The sequence below is a fragment of the Spironucleus salmonicida genome, chromosome 8, assembly GCF_000497125.1.
Source record: "Spironucleus salmonicida strain ATCC 50377 chromosome 8, whole genome shotgun sequence".
NCBI lineage: Eukaryota > Fornicata > Diplomonadida > Hexamitidae > Spironucleus > Spironucleus salmonicida.
Window position 1 is genome coordinate 360,317 of NC_090603.1, and position 15,858 is coordinate 376,174.

Below are 15,858 nucleotides of genomic sequence, written 5' to 3' on the forward strand. Positions count from 1 at the left end.
AGATGCCTCTTGTCTCACGCCTAGGCCCAGGCGGACTTCAGCCCAGGTATTTATCCCCTGGCCAGAAGGTCAGGCCGCGCACGGCCATAGGGCAGGAGTGCAGCGAGGGTAATATTTTTAGGAACCCGTGCACGCCCCCAGTGGTCTGCAGAGAGCCACCCGGGCTGCCCACCGCAGGCTCGCTGGGCAGGATACCAGGGCGCATTGCTGCCAGCTCGCAAAATATTTTTGCCGTAATATATGGATTGGCGCACCCCCGCCATTCCGCAATTAGCAAAATGCCCCCCAAAAGCGCCCAGCCGGTGCAGCCGCCCTTCTACTCCACGGCGCTGAACGTCGCGAACTTCGGCGCCTCGCAGGCCAAGTTCCCCATTGCCCTCGCCCCCGAGAAGCTGTCCAAGCAGAAGCTCTTCTTCGACTGCTACCAGCAGGTCTGCGCGGCCTTCAACCTCGCCTTCCTGCCCTGCTTCGCAAACCTGCTGCTGAAGCCCCAGGGCCAGACCACCAGCGTGACCATCCACTCCGCGATCATGGACCTGCCCTCCTCGCTCGCCATCGGCCTCGCCCTGGCCGAGTGCGCCGACGTGGGCAGCCTGCGCATCATCGACTGCCAGTTCCCCGGCAACACGCTGCAGAACGTGCTCCACTTCACGCAGAACGAGAGGCAGATCCACCTGTCCTTCGAGCGCATGGCCATCGGCCCCCAGATGCTGGACTCGCTCGCCTTCATGGGCTACTTCAACCGGATGTCGCTCCGCTTCACCGACTGCACGCTGGACCAGCAGGCCCTCCAGCGCGAGCTGCAGCAGGCCCAGGCCCAGTCCTACCAGTTCCTGGGACTCACCCGCTGCGCCGTCGACCACGCGCGCCTCCTCGCGGCGCTGTACGACCCGGCGCTCTACAACTTCTCGCTGAGCGGGATCGAGCTGTTCGACGCGCCGCCCCAGCACGTCGTCCCCACGCTCAACGCAATCGTGGCCGCCAAGGCCGGGGCGCACTTCATCACGCTCGCCAGGCGCAGGTTCACGCTCGCGCTCTTCACACCCGAGTTCCAGAACCTGCGCTTCTTCGACCCAGCGACGAAGAAGAAGTACCAGCAGATCAGCGCGTACGCGGTGAACCTGGTGCTCTACGTGAGGCAGCAGCAGCACATTTTCCAGACCACAGACGCCGAAAACGGCGTGAAGAGCGTGATTGACGGGCTGGTCAGCAAGTTCCTCACCAGCTTCGCGGTGGACGACGAAGAACTCGTGGACTACCTGGGCATGAACGACGTATTTGTGGGATTCAGCGGCGCGGACGGCAACTTCTGCATGCAGAGCAAGCTTGAATATATCGGCTGCCAGGGGAGCGGCGAGGATGCGATTCTGCTCGAGGGTAGCGTGAGAGCCTGGTTCGACGGCGAAAGGCTGCTTGAGCGGGAGAGTGAGGCGTTATGATTTCGCGGGTTCGCAAATTTGCTGATAGTTATCGGTTCTAGAGTACTAATTATTATGCGAAATCTGGCTGCAAAGTTTGCATAAAATGCTGCGAAATAAACGAAAAATTTAAGTCAGAATTATGCGTCACCACTTCTAGGTGATTTACTGGCCGCTTAGTATGGATTTAAACGTATCTACAATGCTCCCTTTCTGAAGCTCCTTCCCAAGCCAAATTAGGCTATTTTCTCTATTTTCATATTTGACCGCCAGCCTTTTACCATCAACAATGATATTCCCGTCTAGATCAGTTATTTACTCTTTTTTGCCTTTTGCAACAAAATAAACTAAATCATTGTTTCTCCCAACTATTATCGTACCTTTTTTAACGCGTTTGCGCATGTTTTTGACGTAACTATAAGAAGAAAAACACATTGGGTGCCTCATTGTGTAAAGTTGTTAAATGATTTATACCAATGCTGGCACAAATACCATAAATTGCATAACAAGCTATAAAACATTATCTATGTTTCCAACTGCGTAAAGAATAATTGCGCTAGATTTGTATGTAAATTTTTCAATAATAGCCATATCATGTGACGGAAATGTTTAAAAATGCCACTAAAAGGTAGCTATGGCACACGTAGAATAGAAAATCATGGTTATTCCAGATAATAAAAATAATGACAATACAATAATAAAAAATGGTATTTTATTGCTGTTACCAATGTCAGACGCTACCCAAGGACAAGTATGGTCGTATTAATAAACACAACCATATGAGCCGTGATAAACATGAGGATAACCATTTAATTAGCAAATCTCGCATGCCCCAGAGTGAATTGATACATTATCCTATTTAGGCATAAATGAAGGTTTTGATATTATTAATTTATAGAAATTAATTAAAATCGATGTAAATAATATTAAAGATATTGCAGAAATTAACGGTGATCTTAAAATAACAGGTGATGGTTAGCGTTGCTTATCAAAAGGAACAGAAGCAACGAACTATTGACAAAAACCAACACATTACGGAGAATATTTCGTTGTATTAACAATCGTCACTGTAGTAGAAATAAGGTATACAAGTAAGAAAAATGGAGGGATAATTTACTTAAGTTTAAAATTTATAAAGCACTTAATATAAATTGGATATGTAGACTTGGCCTTCTATCTTAGTATGCTTATTATTATTTTAGATAAAATTAAGGCAGCAAACGAAAGAATAATAATTTTATACCCTTTCATTTTAAATCAAAATTAATATATCAATTTATAATATATAAATACTAATATTTTAGTTGGTGAAATTTTTCATTTCAAGAATAAATCATTTTTAACACATTGTATTTTTAGTCTATAAATAGAAATAATTTTATATTTATATAATTTAAATGATTAAATTTACATTTTATACTAAATTTTATATCTAGTTAGGTATCCTATTAATCTTATATATTATATTATTTCTGTGTAGACATTTTTAAAATAGACCACATAACTTCTAGCCAAATGATCTTATAATATATAATTATAGCAATAAATTAAATGATCAGCATTCAAAAAAGTTCAACTGTAGATATTCATCATCGAAAATGTATTATAATCTATTACTACTCAATATTATTTCATAGAGAAGTTATCTGATCAGGAGCATATCCAGGTATCTTTATATTATCCTGCATTCAACTTCCCAGAATGAGACCCATTAAATCGCTATTGATGAAGAAAGGCAAGTTTACAAAACTGATGAACAAAAGCTATGGCATGCGATCGTTTCTGCGGGTAGGACAGTGCTACAACGCATCCGAGTCATTCGAGCTGCACCTCATCGACACCAAGGAGGTCATGACGCTGCTAACACTCGACATTCCAGTCGAAGAGCTGATCCGGATTTGATGCAGATTTCAAGTGAGAAATTAGTCACTGACGCCCAACGCGTATTTCCGCGAACGGGTTGCTCGCAAACGCCATGCTACGCCGTGTATTTTGCGGCCTGTCGCCGCTGTTCTGCATCAAAAATGCGCTGAGGCGCTCGAAAAATGCGTTCCCAGCATCTGCGTCGCCCTCGACCGCCTGGTAGCCCTGCACGAACGCGTAGATGTCGTCCCCACTCACGCCCGAAATCCGGAACTTCTGGCGCTCCTGAAGCCCGAAATTGTTGCCCTGCCGCAGCACCTGGATGCGCACGCCGGAGCCTGGCTGGAAGAACACTTCAAAGGGGCCAATTTGGACCGTAGAGGCACACTGCACGTGGTCGTTCACTATGCGCTGGTAGGTGTTGCGCTGGAACTTCGTCAGGCAGAGCGCCCGCAGGGCCTCTAAATCAGCACCCTCGCCATCGAAGGACTCACTTAGATTGGCGCTGTTGCTGTGCTCCAGGTTGAGCAGGTTCGGCACTAGGATCTGCGTCTGCAGTGACGTGGGTGCGACGAGCTGCGTCTCGAAAATGAAGCCCAGGCGGTCGATTTTGACACAGAATGGGTCCATCTACCCCTAGTTTAGGAGGGTGTGGATGTAAGAAACGAGGTCCGCAAACGTAGCGTCGCTGACTGCAATTTGGGCTATCGATAGGTCGTCAATTCGGAGCAAAAGCTCGTCCTGAGAGAGTTAGACGGCCTTCGAGAATGATGTTACCTTTACGAGCTTAAACGGGTTCGTTAGGGAGTCGAATACTTGAATCTGGCGTTTTAGGGCAAAAATCGAGCGAGAGGCTAGCTTTTTGCTGAGGAACTTGGATGGTTTTTTCGTAATGAAGACTACTAAAAGGTTTCGGGATTCAAAATCTAATTTGTAGGTGCTTAATGGAAATTCTGTAAGGTTTTTCGACTAAATATCGTACTAGTAAATTGTCATTTAATTGTAAAATAATTAATTAATTAGTATTATTATTATTATATAATATCACTTTTCTTCATAAAATAAAAATTTTAATTTAAGGTCTCCTATGACTTTGTCGCCGTCTATTTAGATATTTTTAAGCTTTTGAGCTACCTCGTCTCCGTTAACCATATAGCCGAAAATACTTCCTTAATTTTTAATTTTGTTGCTTAATTGAACATAAAAGCCACTACCTATTCGATATTCTAGACCAGTTGCTGCTAGGGAATATTTAAACGGAGATGTGAGTGGACTTTCTGAATATAAATCCCCATGCGAGCAGAAACCAGTTCCACATTTAAAATCTCCTGACTCTAAGATATAATTTGGTTTATATCGGTGAATTTAAAGATCATTGAAATTTAAAACCGAATTCTATAGAAAATTATAAGATAACACTGATTAGTTATCATAAGTAGCAAATGTTATATTAGTTAGTGGTTTATTATTATATTCACATGAAAATTTTAATGTATAAAACTAAATTGCTACTAACATTTTTTATTCTACTAAATTATATGAGATTATATAATATTGAAAAATTATTTTGAAAAACATATGTAACCCAGTGAAATTTGTTAGAATTTAGATAAACTGGTTTTATTCTAAGAATAAATAATAGCATATAATAAATAATACTATTTTTACTAAATATCGTTTACTTATTTATATCGTATATTAGGAATATTTTTTCGAAGCATTAGGGTAAAATTTAATTAGTAATATTATTATATTATCTTAAGTATGTAGGAATTTTTATAAATGAATCATCATAAGTGGTCGGACGAAGAGATTGAAAAACTATATTCTGCTATAAAAATCTATGGCTTAGATTGGAAATAGATACAATAGAATTATTTTCAAAATTTAACACCTCTAACAATAAAAAATAAGTATTATAAAAAAACAAAATCTAAGCAGAATGTATCAATTAAAGAAGAACTAGAAGTAAACTTTGAAAGCTCAATTTAGCGCTAAAGATAGTAAAGTAAACCGCAAAGTAGTAGTTATTAAGATATTTAACAAAGTATTTCCGTACCACCTGGAATACCCAGTTTTCAAATTTAACCAATACCAAATATACCTTATATTTAGGACTAACAGAAACTACGAGAGATACCTTAATTTGTATAGCCTCCCATAATTTCCGATATACCATGTTCAAATAATTTATCAATAGAGTTTAATGGTGCATTAGCATCCCTTCCTTGGACAAGAAATCACTCTTTGCCATAAACAAATGAACCTAGTATAGTTATTGACGATGATAATATTGATAATAAAGATTTTGTTAGTTAGCTGATAAATACATTATAGTAAAGAAGTAATATGATGTTCTCTCCATTAATGAGCCCTGGTGAAAAAAGTGAAAATTGATATTAATTCTATACACTATTTATTATTTTGAGATTTAATAATTCATTTTTGATTTCATTTCTTATTACTGTATATTTAAGCTATTAATAAACTGGCACTGGCTGATGCTTATATAGACTGTAATCAACTCTATAATCACTTTATGTATTTCTTAAAATAGGAACTAGCTTTATTTAATAAGCTTAAACTCATCATATCTAAGTTTTAGTATAAAAACATCAATTCAATAAAAATTAGATTTTGGAATTTTCTTTAATTATTAATTAGACTATATTTAATAGAATAGCTATTTTTATATAGATATTGCTAATATTTCCATCAATAGCTTAAAATAGTTAGGATATTAAATCCTATAAATATTTATGAAGGCACTGATAATATTGTAAAACAAAATATTATTATTTTCTTACTAGAATAGATATTTTAGCTACATAAGCAAAATTTTACAATAAAACATAAATTTTATTTAACAAGTAATCGTAGTTTATATAAAATTATCTTGCTTGTAACCCATGTAGTCCTTTTTTTGGTATTATTATAAAGTGTATGCTTTTTATTCGTTGATTTTTTTCTAATAACCCGATTATTATATTCCTATGTTTTTAACTACTGCTATCTTATATTTTAATTTTATTTAAACAAATTTGTTTTGAACTCTGTATGGTATATTTTTCAGATTCTTCTAAAAATTTCATGCTATTTTCATTTTATAAGGCTAGCAATGTTACTATTTTAATATTAGACTAGTTGAATAACGAGATGCAGAATAATTAAATTTTTGTGTGATGCATTGTTAAATCATTAATGATATTTATTAGTCACGTATCTAGTGTTGCATAGAAACTAATTATATAATTAGAATAATAATATTGATATATTTAATATAATTTATTCTCTCTGTTTAAACTGTACGTTTCTTATATTTTTTTAGAAAAATAAGAATGTATTTTAATATTTTTACTACAGAGAAACTATTAATCGCAATAGAAATTACCATAGGACTCTACAATTTACCTCATTGGTTTTTTATAGTAGTCAATATTACATTTTTTTTAATAATATTATAGTTATTATATACTATACTACAAATTATATTAGCTTATATCTAAAATGAACTAAAAATAAAAAATATCTCTAATAAATTCAATTAAGTAAAATGATTATTTTCAACTATAGAAAATGACAACAATATAACTAAAATTCTATGAGAAGCGTAAATTTTCATAAGCATGTATTTATCCTGGTTTCTTACCTATACATTATGCTTGCGCCTTCAAATCTATATAAATTTTAGAATTACTTTTAAACACTTAAGTAAATTAACTTTCAAAATTTAATTTTTTTAGTTCTAAATATCAACTTTTTGGTTACCAAGTAAAGTCTAAATTGGATGCATTATAAATATGTGTTTTTGGTGATTTTTAAGAAGGAGCGGAGTTAATAATTTCGTATATTGTTGAACATAAGATGATTTATAAAAATGGAAAAGGACTTGTAGACTGCTGCCTGTATGCAAATAATTTTGTTGGAAATTGGATGCTAGATAGTGGATTTGCATGCTAATTTATGTCAAGTTCAGTTCGTGATGATTACAAGGAGGTCGGAAGGTTTTTAGGTAGCTGAGTATATGAAATAAGTATGTATGATGAATGTGATTGATTTTTATTATTAATTACTAAACTGTGAGATATACTTTACTTATATATTATAAAAAGGTATAATCTATTTAGATCTTTTTATATATTAAATTTAATTGCTAATATTGATATTTAAGTTATATTACTAACTTATATATTGTAAAATATATATAAAAATAAATTTTTAATAACTTAAAAATAAATAGTACGTGCATATAGTTATATATTAATTTATAGTTATATTATCAAAATGATGCCAAAATAGAATACTGTTGCAACATTCGAAATAGCCTTTTCGATTGGATATTTACTTATTACAGCATTTTTTGCTAGTTTCATACTATACTAACTTTTCAAAGGTGCTAAAGTCACAAAAAGAGATTTAGGTTTTGAAATAATAGATGACCTTATCTGATGATTTATTTTTATGAGCATTTTGATATTAGTTTCTTAGCAGTAATCATTTACTAATAATTGATGTCTACTCTTTGGTTTTACCAATATTTTATATAAAAATAAACAAATTCATATTATTAAAATCAAATTGTTACACCTGCAATATTTTAGTGTATCTTCAAGTTGAAGCAATTTTTATGTTGAACCTAATACTAATGGGGAGTAGGTATTTTTATTTCTACATAGTAATCTGCCATTAGTTCATATCTAAATCAAGTATATTATATTTATAGACTAGTTAAATATACTTTATATTATTTTACAAAATTTGCTTCAAGAGAAACTTATAAATTTAGATGAAAAATGCAACTAAATCACATTTAACTTATGTCCTATCATCTATATCTCCCTGAATAAATTGAAACCCAGTTTAACCAAATTATTTCATTTACTATTACTATTAAAATTGTATTTGCTTCTTACCTGATAAATCCATCTTTTTCGTAAACCAGGTTATATTTTATATATTATTTTAAGTTCCTGTAAGTAGACTCAGAAAAAGCGTAAAATTGTACAGATGAATTTTTAGTATTTACGAACAAATACGTATTATTACTGCAATTACTTAAAAGTAGTGTGTAAATTTGTGATTTACATTTACTACTAAAATCAAAGATAAAATGTACTACCTCAAAATTATTACCATAATTGGATTATTTTATCCTAATCACAGCAATAGTATTATTTCATTTCAATCAAAATGTCCTGCCATACCGATAAAACAAATTGCTTACTCTGCTCAGATGATACCCAATCTGGAACTTGTTCGTCCTGCAACCCAGGTTATACCCTCGCTACAGACGCCTGCGCAGACTCCTGCGCCCTTATAATTCTCGTAGACGGATCCTGCAACGCTAATTCTGACTGCACCGACACCAAAAACTGCGAAGACTGCTTCGGTACTGCTGGAGAATGCAGAAAGTGCAAAGCACCGTCTACGCTCGAAAATAACGTATGCGCCCCAGCAGTCGAAGACTGCAAGACAGGGTCTACTCTGATTGAAAATTGCAAAACATGCGACTCCTCAACCCCAACTACCTGTGCAACCTGCGAGGCCGCATTCACACTCTACTAATAAGTTTGTATCGCAAATGAAGCCTGCAAAACTGATACTAACTGCAAAACCTGCGACACTACCGACCCGAAAATCTGCAAAACCTGCAACGATGACTCCGTGCCAGAGTCTGGTGTCTCCTGCCCAGTGCCCGTCCCAGCTGAGTGCAAGGTCTAAAACTGCAAAACCTGCACCGCTGGAGACCCAAATACCTGCGAAACCTGCAACGATAATTTCAACCTCAATAGTGGCTCCTGCGTGGCCGCTGGGTCCGACGCCTCCTGCTAGAAGAACAACGTGAACTGCTAAACTTGCGATGCCACGGACAGCTCCAAATGCAAAACCTGCAAAGGCGGCTACGAGCTCGCGGAGAACTTCTGCACGAAGCTGAGCGAGAACTGCACCAGCTACGACAGCGCCAAGGGATAGTGCGACGTCTGCAACGTCGCGTTCTTCAAGTCTGGCAAGTTCTGCGTGCCCTGCAAGGAGAACTGCACGCAGTGCACGTCTGCTACGAAGTGCTCGTTATGCGTGCTGGACTTTTACGCCTCCGATGACGTCTGCCTCCAGGCGTCCGTTAGCGGCGGTGTGATCGCCGGTGTCGCCATCGCCACCGTGGTTGCCCTCGGCGCCATATGCGTCCTCGCCTGGAGGGAGTTGAGGAAGAACAGAACTGCAGCCATCAACAATGCCAGCACCAGAGCTGGTAGTTTGGCCTTGGACTGAACATTATTTTTTCTATATAAATTTGTATGGTGGGAGGAAATGCGCTGCGCTTGGATGGAGAAAAGTTCTAAATTGGCCAGATTGTACTTTTGGCTATATGGTACCAGCCGGATGCGTGCTTATGTTTTACATGTGCTGAAGATCTGCATGGCGGGGTCTGTCCTGTGCGATTTCAGCATCCTTGCATCTGCGAGAGGTCTTCTACCAGCCCAGATTTCTACTTTTGCGGGCATGTGCCAGGGAACGTCATCTGGCAATGCCTGCTTTCGCGGGCGGGAGGATTTACGGGAACTGGGTGGATGAAGCTGATCATGCTGCAGATGTCTAGGAGGTGGTTCCGGCCCGAGCAGTGCCTTCCGCTGGGTATACTATTTGGGACCGGCGCGGGGAGAGGATATGTGAGTGCGCCCCTGGAGCGCAGATTGGTCCGCAAGTCGAATCACTCCAGCAGGCTCCCCTCGCGCTCGCCGTCTGCCCACCTCAGCACGGCCGCGCTGGTCTGATTGGCCACCGCCCCGCACACCGCGCCCAGCTGCCGCCCGAACGGGTAGCGCATCCCGCCCGCGTCGTAGAAGCGCATGATGCAGCGCGCGCCGTCGAGGAAGTCCGCGTACACGCTCACCGCCAGGCAGTCGGCCCCTTCCGGCACGGGCCGCCCACGCAGCGTCACGCGGGCCGAGAAGAAGGGCCGCTGCACCAGCTGCCCGCAGCACTTGGCTAGCAGCACGGCGAGCGTGCCCAGGGCGCTCCCAGCGCAGGCGTAGTGGATGCCGAAGAAGCCCTCGAAGACGCGCGCGCCGTCGGAAAAGCGGCCGTCGTGGGTCTTGCGCAGGCGCCAGAGCCGCTGCACGCCGCACACGTCGTTGTCGCCGCAGGCCAGCAGGAAGTCGGGGATGCTCATTGGGGAGCCTTCGTAACCCCCGCATCCAGCCGCTGGATGTGCGCGAAGCAGCCGAAGAGGCTCACCTCCTCGTCCTTCACCAGGGTCAGCTCGCGGCCGGCGCAGGCCCCCGTCAGCACACCCACCATGGCCGCGTCCAGCAGGTGCGTGTTCTTCGCCACGATGCCCCCGCAGATGATCACGCGCGCGGGGTCGAACAGCGCCACCACCTCCGCGATGAAGCGGGCCAGCACCGTCAGGAAGGCGCGCATCACGAGCGCGGCCACCTCGCACTAGTGGGACTGCTCCGAGATGTACCGGGCCTTCAGGTTGTGCCGCATGTCCGCCTTCAGGACCTCCCGCACCTCCCGCGCGTCGGTGGATGCCACCCCACAGAACGCCGCGAGCGCAGAGATCGGCCGGCCTGAAAAGAAGTCGTACAGCGCACCGATCCCGGCCCCAGACAGCAACCGCTCGAAGGAGACGTGCTTGGTGCCGAGGTCATGGCACAGGTAGGCGACCAGCGCGAACTCCACCTCCGACGCCGCCGAGTACCGCATATGGCCGCCCTCGGTGGGGTAGACCATCCCGTTCACGATGAACCCTAACCCGAGCCCGGAGCCAGCCCCCAGATAGACCGCGGTGTCCGAGGCCGCTGCGGACCTCGAGAACTGCTCCTTCTGAATCTGGTCCCAGAAGTGGGACTGAATCCCGCAACCGATGGCCGCGAAGTCGTTTATGAAACTGACTGGACAGTTGAGTTATTTTGAAAATTATTGGCTGTCGTATATATAATTGGTATTTTCATTCGTCATTTCGCATTTATTAGCCTCAATAGGTCCAGCTAATGCCAGGCAGCAACAAGTGAGATGCTTGATACCATACTATTTTAAAAACGAAATTATGGCTGAAACTAGTGTGGGGTGATCTTCTGTAAGATAGTTAGCCCTAAATATGATGCTACCATCTTTCATTAATGCTAATCTGAGATTTGTTCCGCCTATATCGCCAACAATACAAATGTGCGAATTCAAGCCCTTTTGCGATTGCGGATGAGCGATAATAATCTACGATTAGTTCACACAGCCCATTTTTATCTGATTCTCCTTAATATAAGTTATATACAAAATACATAAATACTTTGTATACTTAAATTATCTATTTAATTATATTATATATATAATATTATAAAATAAACCACCACAATTTTTACTATTATTATATACTAATTGAAATAATTGAAATATGGGATGTGGAATCGACGCCAAAATTTTTTTCGACTCTATAGACCACGTTCCAGCGTATTTAACCAAAAACATAGCGTCCCAGCAGCAAAACGCCGCGCGCCACCCGCTCCCCCGCACATTCACGTCCTTCCAAATCGATCAGCACCCCGTCCAGTTCCAGCCTTTCAAGGCCCCAGAGGTGAACGAGGAGTTCTACAAGCTATCGGGCACGCAGAAGCTGGGATATTAGCGCTTTCTGGACGTGGTGCAGGCCAAGTTCATTCACGTGCGCGTGAAGGAGCTCGCTGAGTACGTTTTCAGCTGCAAGTCCTTCAGCGACCGAGCGAGCTACTGCACCAGCTACAGCTTCGTCACGAAGCCCATTTCGCGCGAGGAGTACGTCCAGATCCAGTACGTGATGCACCACTGGAAAATCGTGCAGCTGTACCCGATTCTGGCGCTATTTCTGATCGCAGATGTGCTGCACCAGTACGCGATAACGTACCAGGAGCTCCTGAAGGCGTTTTAGGCACATTTCGGCTCCACCGAGAACGTGTTCATACGCAACTTCCAGATCTCGAAGAAGCAGCTGCATCATAAGGGCACTATCGAATTCAAGGCCCTGCTGGCCAAAATAGCCGAAATCAGCGAGCTTTTCCCGGAGCAGAACCCGTTCCAGGACGAGAGCTGTTACAGCGATACGCTGATGCGGGCGTTGGACAGCGATATGAATTTCCCGCTTGTGAGCACCCTGACGCGCCTGGAGCCGCTCGCGGTCGGTGTGTGCAGCAAGGAGACCAGTGCGGAGTGAATATAGTACAAAACGCCTCACTGGAGCCTCTGGAGTGTGTTCCAGCAGGCTTTTAGAACGTCCGCGGCGCGGTCTGGCGTCACAGCGTCCTGAATCTCCTGGGCCCGCTGCTGAATCGCTTGAATCGGCGAGTTCGGGGCTTGAAGTTGGGCAATTTTGACGTCGTTAGATGCTGATCCGATTTATGCCTACGACATAAGTTGGTTTATCTCAGAAATGCAGTGGGTCACATGGGCTTCTAGCTGAATTATCTGGGGGTACTTTTAAATGCAGGCGTCAAGAGTTTTCTGTGAAAATTACGACATGCCGAGCGTCTAAGCATAGGCCTTCTAAATCTTTTCGTCATGCTGCTATAATGGCAACTGTGTTGTGGCTTGCTGCTATGGTTGCGCTAATTATGTCTAGAACATTATTATATGAAATTTATCCTATTCATATTATTTTAATATAATAATATATATTATTTTCATTCCTTAAATTTTAAAATGATTCCATTACAAACCCTACAGGCTATACTTCCTGCTACACCACATCTTATCACTGCTCACTAGTACAAAAATTAATTTGCAGCCGCCTGTTTAAACATGATCTATATATTTGACGACTTCTAGTTCAAATTCACAATCGCTGTACCTTCAAAACCAACACAGCTACTTTTCAGTGAGAACCTGCTATACATCGCTACTGAATCTGGTTTTTATGGTGAATTTTCGGTCCAAACCCAGCTTTTTGTCTCTAAAAAAGATTTCTCTCAAAAAATCACAGCCCTCACAAATAAACACATTTTCCTTGGTAACGTCCTAGTTTTTGAAGACGAACACATGCCACTATCCACATCAATCAACTTTGCTGTAGAGTTTAATAACAATTACCTATTATTTGATATATAAGGTAATATGTTTGAATTAAGAGAAAATAAATTGAGTTTACTCGCAGAGTTTCGGCCAATAATACAAGTAACCGCAAACAGTCAATTCCTTGCTATTTTGACGGATCAAAATCACGTTTTGCTCATAAATGACCAGTTTCAAGTCGTCAAAGAGCTAACAAAATAAGGTGTCGTAATCCGGTCCATTTCACTCAACCAAATTAATGATATTTTGTACGCGGCGGAAAATGAGATTTTTGGAATAATGGAGTGAAAAATCATTTTAAATTTGCAATCACTTAAAAGTCATTTTTCCCCAGCATTCTTCGGCGATGTCCAAATCGCCGTAAACTTGAGCGCACTCTCTGACACAGTTTGGCATCACGGATTTTGCCTCTTCTTCAGTCCAAAGGAGCTAGAATCCGAAGCTAGTTACGCTCGCAAGATAAACATCAGCGAGGCAGACTTCTGCGCCGCAAATGTAGTTGTTGGAGCCGATAACGCTCTCGATTTCAGCGATTTGTGCCATTACTGGACCCTTCAAAGACTCAGCCTCTTCACTGTTGTCCAAAACTGCAGTCGCATACTTGAAAAAGCTCTTCCTGAACTCTTCGACGATGGTCAAATTCTTGTAGACCATGCTCTTCTAGGCCTCTTCCCTGTCGTGCATGCAGGGACATTTAGACTTAAGACCTATATGGCGGATGATGTCAGGCATCGATTCGGATGTGAAATCCAGGTCCTGGAAACAAGGTTTATTCTGGCAGTCACCCTCAGCATTTTTGATTTCGCATTTGCATTCAAAGAGCTGAACGAGGAGCTTTACAACGCGTTACTGGCAAGGAGATCCTGTAAAGTGCATTTGCGAGTCTACGGGGTAGAGTTCAGCGTAATTAGGAGCTACAAACCCTACTGGCATTGGGCAGTCAGGATGTACTTGTGCAGATGGAGAAGAGGATGCGGCTGGTATAGCTGATGGTGCAGATTGCATCGCTGGTGAAGTCTTATTTGATGCAGAGCAACCCATTTTGTAGGGAGTGGATGATAATAAAATATATTTAAGTGTTATAAATATTTATTATTTTTGAAAACAAAGGTTGCGAAACCGATATTAGTATAAACTAAATTACAAGATTCTAGTAATGTATTGCTTGTTAAATAAGTATACAGTATCTAGTAAATTCCTTTTGATAAATATTTATTAAATAATATTTAAAACTATACAAAATTATTATAACCATATATAATTACATAATAGAAGAAAATATTAGATAAGTAAGATTTACGAAAATATATTATTTTTATACCTAATAGATGGTGACCATTGGGTATTTAGAATCGTTTGAGGAATTAACGTGATTTATATATTTTAATATCTATTAAATAGGTCATAATTTAGTCTAGGTTATACATATAATCTACGCTTTAAAAGTAGAAGACTAATAACTTATTTATGTTGAATATTGTATAAATAAAATATAATACATTAAACTATTTTTAAGCACAGCTACAACCAATAAGGTGGTCCATGAGCTCTGCGTACGCGCTGATCTGCTGGTACGTCTTCTTAGTGGTCGGGCCGACGAAGCGCCAGAACTCCTCGTTCAGCGCCAGGACATGCTGCGCCGTATTGCGGCTGTCCGTCTGGCCCAGGAAGTCGAACCTAAGCTAATCCTCAGGGACCTTCATCATCGTCATCCCGATGAAGCCCAGGCGCTCGATCTCGGCAACGCCGTGCTCAGTATGTTGCGGTTCTGCCCCGATGTGGATTTATACTAGAAACTTTTGTTTTTAAATATCGGTATTACCGCCAATAATGCATATTTTCAGTTTCGCAAAAAATAAATTACGATTTGTACCGTTCCAATACCGCGTCCCAGGATATTTCCAAAATAAGAATGGAAGCAGGCACCTCGGCCAGAATTATGTGCACCACGAACAAGCAGTGCCGCGAGGGAGACTCTGGGTCTAGATACTGCGACACTACTACCAAGAAGTGCATGCCGTGCTCTGCGGGATGTCTGGTCTGCACCTCCTCCACCTTCTGCGCAGCCTGTGATCCTGGAAGTGGTGCTGGCTTGACCACATTCAACGGGCAGTGCGTAGTAGAGTGTAAGCGGTAGGTGACCAACAAGTTTTGCCATGACAATACTAGCGGTTTCTGCTCCGCAAACTCCCCGATCCCATGCTCCTGCGACGACGTCTCCGACTGCGCTACGTGCGCCTACGTGAATAAAGAATGGACATGCGATGCGTGCTTTAGGAACATGACCAAGGACATGCAAGGGCTATGCACACTGTGCCAGCCTGGCTTCGAGAAGGTCGGGGTCCTGTGTCTCGCGGTGGAAGTGGACCCAAATCCACCTGGTCCCGTTCCAGTGCCTGGCCCATCGGACCCTGCAGATCCCAGCAACAAGCTTTCAACCGGCGCGACAGTGGGCATCGTGATCGGAGCCCTGGTAGCCGTGGGTGCCATCGGTGGGGGCCTCGCATTCTACTTCATCAGGAGGTCCAAGAAGTGA

At 41.8% G+C, this 15,858-nt stretch overlaps 14 protein-coding genes across 14 annotated transcripts; 8 read left to right on the plus strand and 6 right to left on the minus strand. All coding sequences in view use genetic code 6, as the record gives it.

Moving 5' to 3' along the window:
- Positions 1-2: 2 nt before the first annotated feature.
- Positions 3-1,439, plus strand: SS50377_27899 (uncharacterized protein; the record flags this gene model as incomplete). The annotated part of the gene is made up of 1 exon (XM_067911678.1): positions 3-1,439. One exon carries the CDS (start codon positions 3-5, stop codon positions 1,437-1,439), a length of 1,437 nt encoding a protein of 478 aa, XP_067760700.1.
- Positions 1,440-1,565: 126 nt separating this feature from the next.
- SS50377_27900 (Palmitoyltransferase) lies at positions 1,566-2,669 on the minus strand (the record flags this gene model as incomplete). Its single annotated transcript, XM_067911679.1, has 1 exon — positions 1,566-2,669. One exon carries the CDS (start codon positions 2,667-2,669, stop codon positions 1,566-1,568), a length of 1,104 nt encoding a protein of 367 aa, XP_067760701.1.
- A 450-nt stretch (positions 2,670-3,119) lies between these two features.
- Positions 3,120-3,320, plus strand: SS50377_27901 (uncharacterized protein; the record flags this gene model as incomplete). Its single annotated transcript, XM_067911680.1, has 1 exon — positions 3,120-3,320. One exon carries the CDS (start codon positions 3,120-3,122, stop codon positions 3,318-3,320), a length of 201 nt encoding a protein of 66 aa, XP_067760702.1.
- A 24-nt stretch (positions 3,321-3,344) lies between these two features.
- SS50377_27902 (uncharacterized protein) lies at positions 3,345-4,277 on the minus strand (the record flags this gene model as incomplete). The annotated part of the gene is made up of 1 exon (XM_067911681.1): positions 3,345-4,277. The coding sequence occupies one exon, from the start codon at positions 4,275-4,277 to the stop codon at positions 3,345-3,347; it is 933 nt and encodes a 310-aa protein (XP_067760703.1).
- Positions 4,278-4,325: 48 nt separating this feature from the next.
- SS50377_27903 (Peptidyl-prolyl cis-trans isomerase) lies at positions 4,326-4,799 on the minus strand (the record flags this gene model as incomplete). Its single annotated transcript, XM_067911682.1, has 1 exon — positions 4,326-4,799. The coding sequence occupies one exon, from the start codon at positions 4,797-4,799 to the stop codon at positions 4,326-4,328; it is 474 nt and encodes a 157-aa protein (XP_067760704.1).
- A 264-nt stretch (positions 4,800-5,063) lies between these two features.
- SS50377_27904 (Myb-like DNA-binding domain-containing protein) lies at positions 5,064-5,678 on the plus strand (the record flags this gene model as incomplete). The annotated part of the gene is made up of 1 exon (XM_067911683.1): positions 5,064-5,678. The coding sequence occupies one exon, from the start codon at positions 5,064-5,066 to the stop codon at positions 5,676-5,678; it is 615 nt and encodes a 204-aa protein (XP_067760705.1).
- Positions 5,679-6,857: 1,179 nt separating this feature from the next.
- SS50377_27905 (uncharacterized protein) lies at positions 6,858-7,301 on the plus strand (the record flags this gene model as incomplete). Its single annotated transcript, XM_067911684.1, has 1 exon — positions 6,858-7,301. The coding sequence occupies one exon, from the start codon at positions 6,858-6,860 to the stop codon at positions 7,299-7,301; it is 444 nt and encodes a 147-aa protein (XP_067760706.1).
- A 1,170-nt stretch (positions 7,302-8,471) lies between these two features.
- On the plus strand, positions 8,472-9,551 carry SS50377_27906 (Cysteine-rich membrane protein 2; the record flags this gene model as incomplete). The annotated part of the gene is made up of 1 exon (XM_067911685.1): positions 8,472-9,551. The coding sequence occupies one exon, from the start codon at positions 8,472-8,474 to the stop codon at positions 9,549-9,551; it is 1,080 nt and encodes a 359-aa protein (XP_067760707.1).
- An 897-nt stretch (positions 9,552-10,448) lies between these two features.
- Positions 10,449-11,522, minus strand: SS50377_27907 (Glucokinase; the record flags this gene model as incomplete). Its single annotated transcript, XM_067911686.1, has 1 exon — positions 10,449-11,522. One exon carries the CDS (start codon positions 11,520-11,522, stop codon positions 10,449-10,451), a length of 1,074 nt encoding a protein of 357 aa, XP_067760708.1.
- A 154-nt stretch (positions 11,523-11,676) lies between these two features.
- Positions 11,677-12,468, plus strand: SS50377_27908 (uncharacterized protein; the record flags this gene model as incomplete). Its single annotated transcript, XM_067911687.1, has 1 exon — positions 11,677-12,468. One exon carries the CDS (start codon positions 11,677-11,679, stop codon positions 12,466-12,468), a length of 792 nt encoding a protein of 263 aa, XP_067760709.1.
- A 17-nt stretch (positions 12,469-12,485) lies between these two features.
- On the minus strand, positions 12,486-12,938 carry SS50377_27909 (uncharacterized protein; the record flags this gene model as incomplete). The annotated part of the gene is made up of 1 exon (XM_067911688.1): positions 12,486-12,938. The coding sequence occupies one exon, from the start codon at positions 12,936-12,938 to the stop codon at positions 12,486-12,488; it is 453 nt and encodes a 150-aa protein (XP_067760710.1).
- Positions 12,939-12,953: 15 nt separating this feature from the next.
- On the plus strand, positions 12,954-13,610 carry SS50377_27910 (uncharacterized protein; the record flags this gene model as incomplete). Its single annotated transcript, XM_067911689.1, has 1 exon — positions 12,954-13,610. One exon carries the CDS (start codon positions 12,954-12,956, stop codon positions 13,608-13,610), a length of 657 nt encoding a protein of 218 aa, XP_067760711.1.
- Positions 13,611-13,631: 21 nt separating this feature from the next.
- SS50377_27911 (uncharacterized protein) lies at positions 13,632-14,363 on the minus strand (the record flags this gene model as incomplete). The annotated part of the gene is made up of 1 exon (XM_067911690.1): positions 13,632-14,363. One exon carries the CDS (start codon positions 14,361-14,363, stop codon positions 13,632-13,634), a length of 732 nt encoding a protein of 243 aa, XP_067760712.1.
- An 871-nt stretch (positions 14,364-15,234) lies between these two features.
- On the plus strand, positions 15,235-15,858 carry SS50377_27912 (Cysteine-rich membrane protein 1; the record flags this gene model as incomplete). The annotated part of the gene is made up of 1 exon (XM_067911691.1): positions 15,235-15,858. One exon carries the CDS (start codon positions 15,235-15,237, stop codon positions 15,856-15,858), a length of 624 nt encoding a protein of 207 aa, XP_067760713.1.